This window comes from Schistocerca gregaria, chromosome 4 (genome assembly GCF_023897955.1).
Source record: "Schistocerca gregaria isolate iqSchGreg1 chromosome 4, iqSchGreg1.2, whole genome shotgun sequence".
In the NCBI taxonomy this organism is placed as follows: Eukaryota; Metazoa; Arthropoda; class Insecta; order Orthoptera; family Acrididae; genus Schistocerca; species Schistocerca gregaria.
Genome location: NC_064923.1, coordinates 196,320,275 through 196,333,358, shown reverse-complemented (window position 1 = coordinate 196,333,358; position 13,084 = coordinate 196,320,275). Strand labels below are relative to the sequence as shown.

Sequence of the window (13,084 nt, the reverse complement as noted above, 5' to 3'; positions counted from 1 at the left end):
AGGAAAATTGAATGTTCCATACTTAGTGTTTGCAGATGACTTGGTGATTCTAACTGACAGTGAAGACACAGCAATAAAACAAATCGTGACCCCTCAAAGAATGTGCAGAGAAGCTTGGCCTGAAGATCTCCTTTGAGAAGACTGAATTCATGTGTTAAGTTAGATATTCCAAAACAAATTATGGTGAAATCAACAGTCAAACACTTTAAGTACCTCAGTCAAATTATTGAACCAACAGGATTTGAAAAAATGGCACAAAAAACAGATTGCAGAAAATCAAGAAAGTGTCTGAATTTGTATAACAAAAAATGCTTGTCAAAGGGCACTAAAATCAGATACTACAACACAATAATCAAACTGACAGTTGAATATGCAAGTGAAACACTCTCATTGAATTGAAAACTAGATTTACAAGAAATTAAGAAAGTTGTTGTTGTTGTTGTTGTTGTGGTCTTCAGTCCTGACTGGTTTGATGCAGCTCTCCATGCTACTCTATCCTGTGCAAGCGTCTTCATCTCCCAGTACCTACTGCAGCCTACATCCTTCTGAATTTGCTGAGTGTATTCATCTCTTGGTCTCTCTCTACGATTTTTACCCTCCACACTGCCCTCCAGTACTAAATCGGTGATCCCTTGATGCCTCAGAACATGTCCTACCAACTGATCCCTTATTCTAGTCAAGTTGTGCCACAAACTCCTCTTCTCTCCAAATCTATTCAATACTTCCTCATTAGTTATGTGATCTACCCATCTAATTTTCAGCATTCTTCTGTAGCACCACATTTCGAAAGCTTCTATTCTCTTCTTGTCAAAACTATTTATCGTCCACATCGAAGTAGGAAGGATATAACACATAGACTGGCAATGGCAAGGAAAGCGTTTCTAAAGAACAGAAATTTGTTAACATCGAGTATTCATTTAAGTGGACGGAAGAAAGAAAGAAGGACTTTGGGGAGAAAATGAAGAAATGCTGGGAAAATAAGAACCCTAAGAAAGATTGAAAATTACCTGTTTATCGTTCTCCAATGGGGACAATCACTAATAATAATAATAATAATAACAACAATAATAACCTCTCTCTCTCTCTCTCGAAAGAAACTTCCACATGGGAAAAATATATTAAAAACAAAGATTCCTAGACTTACCAAGCGGGAAAGCACCGGTAGACAGGCACAATAAAATAACACACAAACACACACACACACAAAATTTCTAGCTTTCGCAACCAACGATTGCTTCTTCAGGAAAGAGGGAAGGAGAGGGAAAGACGAAAGGGTGTGGGTTTTAAGGGAGAGGGTCAGGAGTCATTCCAATCCCGGGAGCGGAAAGACTTCCCTTAGGGGGAAAAAAGGACAGGTGTACACTCGCACACACACACATATCCATCCGCACATACACAGACACCAAATATAATATATTTTTCCCATGTGGAAGTTTCTTTATATAATATATATATATATGTGAAAGAGAGAGAAAAGTAGCAACCCGCTTGGGCATCGCAAGGATAGTACTGAGCACTTACAGCAGGATAACCGGCCTTACTTAGCAGTAATTTGATTTACAAGGCACTGCATAGAGTTATGATTAAAATTCAGAGAACAACATTAGATAAAAGAATGGTTTTGGTTCCATCTCTGGAGTAAACTTCCAATTATCAATTTTGCTTCTGAGCATTTCTGAAGAAGAGAAATTTGTTAACATCACATATAGATTTAAAAGTCAGGAAGTCGTTTCTGAAAGTATTTGTATGGAGTGTAGCCATGTATGGACGCCCCACTAAATCAATAACAGACCATACTATTGAAGCTGTGAAGAAAATTGTTTTTGGAAAATCATTGAACTACTGTAAGAAAGTTGCTGACGGTGCTGGCATATCGATTGGCTCGTGTCATGCAAGTTCTTCAGATGTTTTGGGCATGAGATGTGTGTCAGCGAAGTTTATTCGGAAACTTCTCGATTTTGATCAGAAAAACCGTCGATGAGCACCACTCAGCAGCTCTTGAATGACGTCAATGATGATCCTGGTTTGCTCAAAAGCATCATAACTGATGACGAAACATGGGTTTATGGTCACGACATTGAAGCCAGAGCCTATTCGTTCCAATGGAAGCATCCTGAAGAGCCAAGATGCTGAAGTTTTGTTCACTGTTTTTTTCAATTGTCATTGTGTAGTGCATCACAAATTTTTGCCTCAAGGTCGTACGGTTAATAAAGAGTATTACCTTGACGTTATGCGCCGTATGCGAGAAGCAATATGCAAAAATGTCTGGAATTGTGGAAAAACCATTCATGGCTTTTGCATAACGAAATGTATCTGCTCATTCATCATTACTTGTGAGAGATTTTTTGGCAAAAAAAAAACCCACAATCATGTCTCAGCCACCATATTCACCAGATTAGATTAGTTTTTAGTTCCATAGATCCGTGTTGAGGAGATCCTCGTGGATGTGGAACATGTCACCATTTTTTATTTTTATTTTTAAGCTGAAATAACAATACTAATAGTATAAATATATGCAACACATCATTTGTTTCTATTAAAAAATTCGTCAATGGAGTAGAAAGAGGTGGCCACTAGTAAGTCTTTCAGGCTCCTTTTAAACTGATCTTTATTTGTAACTAAATTTTTTATGTTTGCTGGCAAATTATTGAAGATGAGTGTTCCTGAGTAGTGGATCCCTTTTTGAACTAAAGTAAGTGCTTTTAAATCCTTGTGCAGATCATTTTTGTTCCTGGTATTGTACGTATGAACTGAGCTGTTTGTTGGAAAAAGAGATATATTATTTAGGACAAATTTCATTAAGGAGTAAATATACTGAGAGACAGTAGTTAGTATACCCAGTTCTTTGAAGAGGTTTCTACAAGACGTCCGTGAGTTTACTCCACAAATAATACGTATTACACGCTTTTGGACTCTGAAAACTTTTGTTTGACTTGAAGAGTTACCCTAAAATATTATACCATATGACATTATGGAATGAAAGTAGGCAAAGTATGCAAGCTTTTTCACTTTTATGTCTCCTATGTCTGCTAACACTCAAATTGCAAATACAGATTTGTTAAGGCGTTTCTGCAGTTCTCTGGTGAGCTCCTCCCAGCTGAATTTATTATCAAGTTGTAATCCCAGGAATTTAAGACTGTCAACCTCTTTTATCTGCTGTTCTTCGTACTTTGTGCATATGCTGGGTGGAAACCTCTTACAGGCTCTGAATTGCATATAGTGAGTCTTTTCGAAGTTTAATGTCAGTGAGTTGGCTTTAAACCATTTATTAATATCCATGAAAATATCATTAGAAGATCTTTCTAGAACTACACTCGACATACTATTTATTGCAATACTTTTGTCATCTGCAAACAAAACGAACTCTGTTTCTGGTAGTGTAACTGATGAGAGATCATTAATGTACACAAGAAAAAGCAATGGCCCTAAGATGGATCCTTGTGGGACACCACATGTAATTTCTTCCAATTCTGATGATGACTTAATTCACTAGTCCCTTGCACTGATACCCTTTGTTTCCTGTTAGCGAGGTATGACTTGAACCATTTTGCAGCACTGCCCGTGACACCATAGAATATCTGGAACTAGCCTTTACAAATAGCTTCAGGTACACGAATATGTCACTCACATCACCAAAAGACATAACTTCCATAATAAAATCTTTAAAAACAACTGAGTCTGTCTGCCAATCTCTATTAAAACTCTTTTTCTATCCCCCTTCCCTATCCTAAAAAAAAGCATCCCTCTGACACCTGTGACCACTGGTATTTTACCACTTGTGACAGTGTCCCGCCTTAAGTTTTCTGCAATCAAGCCAGACAGTTTTCCCTTCCCTTTTCTATTGAGGTGAAGGCCATGCCTAGTGTAGCCCCTCCTATCAATAGCATCCACAGGAATCAAACCAATATGAAACCCTATATCCATCCTAAGCAGCCACTCCAACTCCAAGTTCACCCTCCCTACAGAAGAGTTCAAATGAGGCCGATCATCGCGTCTCAACACAGACACAAATCCCACACTTGTATGCTTCGTTGCTGATGCTATCTTCACCAGGTCACTCTCTATGGAATATTCAGAGTCTCTGTCAATGCTGTTTCCCAGACCACCCACTATAACCACGCATCCTCCTTCGTGAAATCCTTGCATAGAGAACTTATATCCTCTGTTACCTGACCCAGATCTGCACTAGGCTTGAAAAAGTTTGTGACCTGGTACTGTGGACCTAGATTTTCCTGCAGTAGATGGCCAACACCTCTACAATGGGAACTACCTAACAACAGAACTTTCTTTCTCTTTACAAATTTCCCTACCTTTTTCAAGTCCTTGAAAGCTTGTTGTGCCCTTTCTACAGCTTCAGTTACATGAGGCTCATCCGATTCTGACTGAGGCAACAGGTCAAATCTATTTTCAAGATTTATCACAAAGCTGTCTGATGCTCTCCTTTGCCTGTTCCCCCTATTGCCTGTTGCCACTTCCCACCTTTGTTCACCCGTCTCCCTCTTTAACTTGTCCAGATCCTCCCTTGCCTTGTCTAGGTCAACTTGAAGAGCTGCAATTTTCCCTTCCTGTTCCAGTATTTTCCTATCTCTACTGCAAATTCTACAATACCACTGGTGAGCCTCATTTATGTCCCCATTTCCCACGCCACTACATTCGTCCCAATGAAAGAAACTACAACACCCATCACACCATACCCCGGAACTAACGATCCTACGGCATGTCACACACTTCTCACTCATGACAAAAACAGAAATCGTATAAACTGATTTAAGTACTGGCTAATACGTAAACAAAGGACCCTAGAAACTATTCAGTCAGATATAAATAGGTTGAAAGCGTAATGAATAAAAAACACTGGTGATTACATATAAGTTTAAGTCACTGTTTACCTATGATACGCGCGCGTGAACTTAAGCTTAAAGTCTGTGCTATAGGCGCGAGAAGGAAAATAAACTTCTTACCCCGTTTAATCTTATTTAACACTTCACCAACAATTCCACTAATATAACAACACTTATAATATATTTATACCAACTGGAAACGTTTACCTATAAGTTTAATTCACTGCTTACTTACGATTCGCGCGCGTGAAATTAGGCCTAGGATTCGTGCTACAGGTGCGAGAAGAAAAATACGCTTCTTACACCGTTTAATCTTATTTTATACTTCACTAACACTTCCACTAATTTAACAACACTTATATTATATTTATAACACCTGTATACATTTAAAAATAGCTTAATAACAACGCTTTTTATAATTATTTAGTGCAGCAAATACTCGAAGAGTCCGCGTCGGCGCAGTGTTGCCAACTCCTGCCAGATTTGGCCCTTTGCGGCTTTTTCCTACTCCCAAAATTGAAGACACCTAATAAAGGATGAAGATTTCCTACAATTGAGGAAATAAAATCTGCATCGCTGGAAGTACTCAAGGCTGTACCAAAAACTGCTTATGAGAAGTGTTTTGAGGATTGGAAGAAGCGTTGGCGTAAGTGTATTGTATCTGAGGGGGATTACTTTGAAGGGGACAAAATGAATATTGATGAATAAATAAATATTTTTTCATAAAAAATAAAGTATACTGATGAATGTCCTTAGTATATTGCTCAACAAATGAGCTTCAGACCTAGTTCTCCGCATGTGATCTAAATAGATTTTGTGAAACTGAAAGAAGACAGACACACATCAGCAATGATTTAGAGAACATCCTTCTTGTGAAACACAACTGGCTTTTTACACACACAAAGTGCTAAGTGCTACTGACCAGGGATTTCAAATTTATTCTGTATTTCTAGACTTCCAGCACACTTTTGACACTGTATCATATACTCAACTTGTGATGAAATTGTATGCTTACAGAAAATCATCTCAGCTATGTGACTGGATTTGTGATTTCCTGTCAGAGAGGTCAGAAGTTTGTAGTAAGTGATGGAAAGTCATTGAGTGAAACAGAAGTGATTTCTCGCATTCCCCAAGCGTGCGTTATAGGCCCTCTGCTCTTCCTTATCTACACTCCTGGAAATTGAAATAAGAACACCGTGAATTCATTGTCCGAGGAAGGGGAAAATTTATTGACACATTCCTGGGGTCAGATACATCACATGATCACACTGACAGAACCACAGGCACATAGACACAGGCAACAGAGCATGCACAATGTCGGCACTAGTACAGTGTATATCCACCTTTCGCAGCAATGCAGGCTGCTATTCTCCCATGGAGACGATCGTAGAGATGCTGGATGTAGTCCTGTGGAACGGCTTGCCATGCCATTTCCACCTAGCGCCTCAGTTGGACCAGCGTTCGTGCTGGACGTGCAGACCGCGTGAGACGACGCTTCATCCAGTCCCAAACATGCTCAATGGGGGACAGATCCAGAGATCTTGCTGGCCAGGGTAGTTGACTTACACCTTCTAGAGCACGTTGGGTGGCACGGGATACCTGCGGACGTGCATTGTCCTGTTGGAACAGCAAGTTCCCTTGCCGGTCTAGGAATGGTAGAACGATGGGTTCGATGACGGTTTGGATGTACCGTGCACTATTCAATGTCCCCTCGGCGATCACCAGAGGTGTACGGCCAGTGTAGGAGATCGCTCCCCACACCATGATGCCGGGTGTTGGCCCTGTGTGCCTCGGTCGTATGCAGTCCTGATTGTGGCGCTCACCTGCACGGCGCCAAACACGCATACGACCATCATTGGCACCAAGGCAGAAGCGACTCTCATCGCTGAAGACGACACGTCTCCATTCGTCCCTCCATTCACGCCTGTCGCGACACCACTGGAGGCGGGCTGCACGATGTTGGGGTGTGAGCGGAAGACGGCCTAACGGTGTGCGGACCGTAGCCCAGCTTCATGGAGACGGTTGCGAATGGTCCTCGCCGATACCCCAGGAGCAACAGTGTCCCTAATTTGCTGGGAAGTGGCGGTGCGGTCCCCTACGGCACTGCGTAGGATCCTACGGTCTTGGCGTGCATCCGTGCGTCGCTGAGGTCCGGTCCCAGGTCGACGGGCACGTGCACCTTCCGCCGACCACTGGCGACAACATCGATGTACTGTGGAGACCTCACGCCCCACGTGTTGAGCAATTCGGCGGTATGTCCACCCGGCCTCCCGCATGCCCACTATACACCCTCGCTCAAAGTCCGTCAACTGCACATACAGTTCACGTCCACGCTGTCGCGGCATGCTACCAGTGTTAAAGACTGCGATGGAGCTCCGTATGCCACGGCAAACTGACTGACACTGACGGCGGCGGTGCACAAATGCTGCGCAGCTAGCGCCATTCGACGGCCAACACCGCGGTTCCTGGTGTGTCCGCTGTGCCGTGCGTGTGATCATTGCTTGTACAGCCCTCTCGCAGTGTCCGCAGCAAGTATGGTGGGTCTGACACACCGGTGTCAATGTGTTCTTTTTTCCATTTCCAGAAGTGTATATAAATGATTTAGAAGACAATCTGATCAGCCATCTTAGGTTGTTTGCAGATGATGTTGTTGGTTATCATCTAGGAAAGTTATCAGAAGATTAAAACAAACTGCAAAACCATTTTGAAAAGTTGTCTGTATTGTGCAAAAACTGCCAATTGACCCCAAATAATTAAAAGTGTGAGGTCACCCGCATGAGTGCTAAAAGGAATCTGCTAAATTTTGGTTACACAATAAATCATCAGATCTAAAGGCTGTACATTAAATTAAATATTAGGAATTACAATTGTGAACAACTTTAATTGGAAAGAACACATAGAAAATGCTGTGGGGAAGGCAACCCAATGACTGAGTTTTATTGGCACAACACTTAGAAAATGCAACATATCTACTAAAGATACTGCCTACATTACGTTTGTCTGTCCTCTATTGGAGTACTGCTACATGGTCTGGGGTCTTTGCCAGATAGGATTACCGGAGTACATAAGGAAAGTTGAAAGAAGATAAGCACGTTTTGTATTATCGCAAAACAGGGTAGAGAGTGTCACTAACATGATACAGGATTTGGGATGGATATCATTAAAACAAAAGGCATTTCTTGTTGTGGTGGAATCTTCTCACAAAATTTCAATCACTAACTTTCTCCTCTGAATGCATAAATATTTTGTTGGTGCTGACCTACATATGGATAAACGATCATCATCATAAACGAAGGGAAATCAGAGCTCGAACAGAAAGATACCGGTGTTTGCTTTTTCTGTGCTCTATTAGAGATTAGAATAATAGAGAATTATTGTGAAGGTGGTTCGATGAACCCTCTGCCAGGCAGTTAAAGTGTGATTTGCAAAGTATCCATGTAGATGTAGATGAACAGCTGACTGAAACTTTCTTTTGGGAAGCTGAGGATGGGGGATTTAATTCCAAGATCTGTACAAAAACACATTTAAACATACAAAACTATTCTTAGGTTTTGGGACTGTAATTCCTTTCTCTGGGAGAGAAGAGGGATACCGTATTTACTCGATTCTAAGCCGCACTTTTTTTCCGGTTTTTGTAATCCAAAAAACCACTTGCAGCTTAGAATCGAGTGCAAAGCAAGCGGAAGTTCTGAAAAATGTTGGTAGGTGCTTCCACAACTAACTTCTTCCGTCGAATACATGTAGTGTTACACAGGGATGCTTTGTAGGCACAAAGATGAATAGTGGCGCCAAAACCTCTGTGTCAGTAAATAAATTTTTTTTTTTAAAAAAAAAGGTGCAAGACGAGCTTTTTTTCTCCGCCCTGAGTTTCGACCACGGCATTTTCGTACATTATCCAACGAAGTAAATACAAATTCCGTATTGTTCATCTTTGTATGTAGCAGCATTTCAATGTACTATGAAAATCTGACTGGCAAGACTGTTTGGGATGTTTGTCAATATGGCCAACTCTACGTTCTGAATTTTTTCCTACCTGTGAGAAGAGATGGTTGCTAATAGGAACTTTCATGAATTGTGAACCATATGCAGTATTCTCCTCACCATAAGAATAATACGAATTTAAACATTTTGCCATGTATTGTTTCATGTTTGCTGCTATCTCATTTAATTCCTGTCTGTCTAATAAACTATGAAGCTAGAGTGAGAAAACAGCAAACGCAGAAGAATATACGTATCATGTCATGTTTATATTCATATTATTCTTATGCCTAATAGTGAAACAGTCAGAAATGAAGGACGGCAATTGACTAGATTTTTAAATCTAAGCTGACTCTAATTTCTGTGCAGAATGTAATGTACTAAATAGGTGCCTGCAAAGATTTGCAAATGGAGAAAAATTTTCATACGGACGGAGCACCTGATGCATAGCAATGGCTACCTGGTAAAGCTTAACTGTTAAGCTTACGACTCGAACCAAACTACTGTAGCTGTATCGTCATTCATTCGACCTAAATTGTGTCTCATATTACAATGGACCAACTTTGTTTTGATTTGGAGGTGCGGCATAAAACTTCTCTCTTTCCTCGAATTTCGAGTCTCAAATTTCAGGTGCAGCTTAGATTCGGGAAAATTTTTTTTCCTCGATTTCGAGTCTCATTTTTCAGGTGCGGCTTAGATTCGAGTGCGGCTTAGACTCAAGTAAATATGGTATGTTGGGGAAGGCCAGAAAAGCGGAGCACATCAGACTCGAGGTCAAGAGAGAACCACTTGTGGTGATGTAGGTCCTTATCAACCTACATAAATTTATTATTTCATTACATTTGGCTGATTTATTAGAAGTGTGGAGACTGTTTCCTGGAAAGTTTTTTATGCTTATTCATACTGTCAACTCAAGACAGTGGGAGAGGGAGGGGGTGGATATGAAGGTGGTGACAAGGTGTATGGAGGGGCTGGCTGTGAGGAAGGAGGGGGGGGGGGGGGAGAAGAAGTAGTTTGAAACACCTGCAAAAACGACTTGTCAGTGAAGTGAAATGCATATTGACAATCACTAGCTTCTCATGACGCTCATACCCATCATTACCTTTGCAGAATTTCTGTTTTTGAACTACACCATACTACAACTTGAATTTTCATCTCCACTTATCTTCTACACACACCATCTTCTCGATGTAGCACACCAGTAGAGTAATGAAGTGATCTCTTATAGTCCAGAAGAAGAGTTAAGATGATTAATTCATCAACTTTGGGGAAAATATATTGAAAATTATCCAACTCCCTCTGCGCTATGGAGAGACAGTATGTAAAAAATAATAAACATACCTTCAGGAGACATCCAAGCTGGGTAGTAAACTCTACCCTTTTCTTGAAATGAGAACTTCGCATCAGCCATATTAATTCGTGCAGTCAGATCATCATCTATCTGTAAATGTAAGAGAATGTAACTGCATTACTCCTTTATAAATATATACATAATATAGAACAAACATTTTCAGATAATAACCATATTTAAGCCATGATTTCAAATATGTACTATTGATAAAGATTTGGTAAGTCTACATAGGAAACAAAAAGGTGAGTTTTTCTGAGATTATAAGCTACCTTTGACCTGTGAGGTGATGAAAACAGGTAGAATGCCTGCAAAAATTATTTGTCAGTGAAGTGAAATGCATACTGACAATCACTAGCTTCTCATGACACTCATACCCATCATTACCTTTGGAGAATTTATGTTTTTGAACTGTATTTTCATAAAAGTAAAGCTGCTCTTACGGTCCATAGATTTACAACCCTTAATTTGTCTAAAACATCCTTTTCTTCCTCTTTCACACTTACTTAATTTATTTTAATGTCAAGCAATGCCAGCATGGAGGATGTGGATCATATCTGAGGTTTGTTTTGAAATTTTTATGTTTAAGCATTGTGTTTGATGCCTAATTTGAAAATTAATATTTTCTAATTGGCTGAAATCAATTAAGCTTAGCTAATGCAACAGATATTATCCATTTGTAAACCTGAACACAATTGTTTGTTCGTCTCTCCAACAATAAAATGAAAATTTGACAACCTAAATCATTCTTACAAGTTGGCTCTATAGCTTCCATACTTTTCTAACAAATTAAATCATTTTAAATAGGACTGTGGTGGTCTGTATTGATATTTTAAACACTTCTCAGAAAAGTACCAAATAAATGTAACGCAGAAATGCTGGGTGTGACTCATGTGATGCATGTTGTTTCAATGAACAAAGTATTCATAGTTTTAATTTAAATATAACAGAACTAATGACTTAATTTTAAGCATTACATTTAAAATATGAATTACTTGTGTAGAATCTCTATTAATACTTGAAATATTTTCTTACCTCGTCTTTTTACTATAACTGCCCATCCTATTATAATACAGTATGACTTTTCTTGGGAATGCAATCTTCAAACTATGGGTAATATTTTAAATTGTGTAATTCGTTGTTTCAGAGGAGGCTGAAGAAGCCCTCCAATGGCTGAGAAATCTCCAATGGACTATTTGACTGTACTGTGTATATTTGACCTCTTTAATAGACCTTTTCAAACTTATGTCTTACACATTCACGATGTTTTGTGCTTTTCAGTTCATATGTGCTACCAGTTTGTAGCGTGTACGGTGTGTTTTGCTATCTATTTCATTTTTTTTCCTAATATGATATTCCCCATCACTACTCTGTTTCTTACTCTCACTTTTAATCAGTTTCTTCATCTGAACTATTATATTTTGACCATTTGTTTCCCCATTTTTAAATTTTCTCAAATGTTATGACGGGGGAATGTGTAACAAATACAGTGTTTATTAGGAATAAGGCAACAAGTGGGAACACAACTGCACTATATGTCTGTCTGATGAGGTAGAAGTGACGAATTTTAAACAAGACAGATTTACTTACCACTCTCCTTTCAGAGTATTTATTCTCTTTTTGCCCTTTTATCTTTGCTCCACTGTCAGTAATTGGAAAAATGGAAAGAGTTATCACAATGATTTTTTTTTTTTTAAAAAAGGCTCACTTACCATAACATGACGACTATTCAGATGGTACTGAGGGATAATACGTTCCAAGCTGTGCAGAAATGCCATTCCTCGTGCAACATCCAAGGCAAATCGAATTGCTTGTGCTGTATCCACTACTATACCAGTACCTTCATGAAGAAGTGTATACAGGGATCCCCAAGGCATATACTGACTAATAACAACCAAGTTTGGTGGGGAATTGCAACAACCAACTACTGGTAGTACATTTGGATGGGAGAATATCCTATAAGAAAAACAAAAGTTCTGTAAATAAATAACAGAGTGTAACTAATACTTTACAACACTAAATACTTGTCCCAAGGCATGTAGAAACTTCCAACTTTTTTCAAGCATTATATTCATACCGTAATTTTGGAAACTCTTCATTGAAATCCCTCGAAATTCGAGATGTACATTCTCGAATAGCTAGAATTTTTGCCACAATTTCATTCTTCTGCCAGCGGCCACGCCAAGTCTCTCCAGATGGTGAAGTTGCTATTTTTGTATGCAGTGCCAAGTCTGCAATATTGATGCCCTTGTGACGAGATAGAGTAGCATCTCCTGTTGGTAAAAGTTAGTGTCAGTACCAATGTTAAAGATGAAACACAAGTATTGCTACATGAGAACATGAACACTGGTCACTATAAATAAAAGATACTGTGAAATGAACAATACAGGTTATGTAATCTTGAGAGTGAAAAATGCAGCACAAAGGAATGTTAGTATAGAATGAAATACACACATCAAAAACAGTTTTGCATCCTCCTAGTTCCCAGTACTCCTGAAGGTAGACATTGACTGTGGATATTGTACCACAGACGCAGCCCCTTTGACCATTCAGAGATTTCACTAAACTGCCCAAAGATGTAAACAACCATACATGAGCAGCACCTATTAGACGGAGGGGGTCTCACAGCAGAACGGTTCCAATCATTCCACCAGGAAGGAGATACATGGCTCGTGTTGTCTGTAGTTCAACCATGGCTGGACGGTATATACCGCAGTTCGATCGTGTCCTCATTGGTACTTTGTGCCAGGAAGGGCTTTCAACAAGGGAAGTGTCCAGGAGCCTCGAAGTGAACCAAAGTGATGTTGTTCAGACATGGAGGAGATACAGAGACAGGAACTGTCAATGACATGCCTCACTCAGGCCGCCCAATGGCTATTACTGCTGTGAGGGTTGGGTTGTTTCAGGGAGGAGACCA

General features: G+C 39.8%; 1 protein-coding gene across 1 annotated transcript in view; it reads right to left on the bottom strand.

The window, feature by feature from the left end:
* LOC126266971 (integrin-linked protein kinase) overlaps nucleotides 1-13,084 on the bottom strand; it is a 53,264-nt gene that overhangs the window by 15,696 nt on the left and 24,484 nt on the right. Inside the window, exons 5-7 of the mRNA XM_049971699.1 lie at nucleotides 12,245-12,440; nucleotides 11,880-12,123; nucleotides 10,161-10,260 (exon numbers count right to left, since the gene is read on the bottom strand). Of these exons, the coding sequence (XP_049827656.1) occupies nucleotides 10,161-10,260; nucleotides 11,880-12,123; nucleotides 12,245-12,440 (540 nt within the window). The remainder of the gene's footprint in view (nucleotides 1-10,160; nucleotides 10,261-11,879; nucleotides 12,124-12,244; nucleotides 12,441-13,084) is intronic.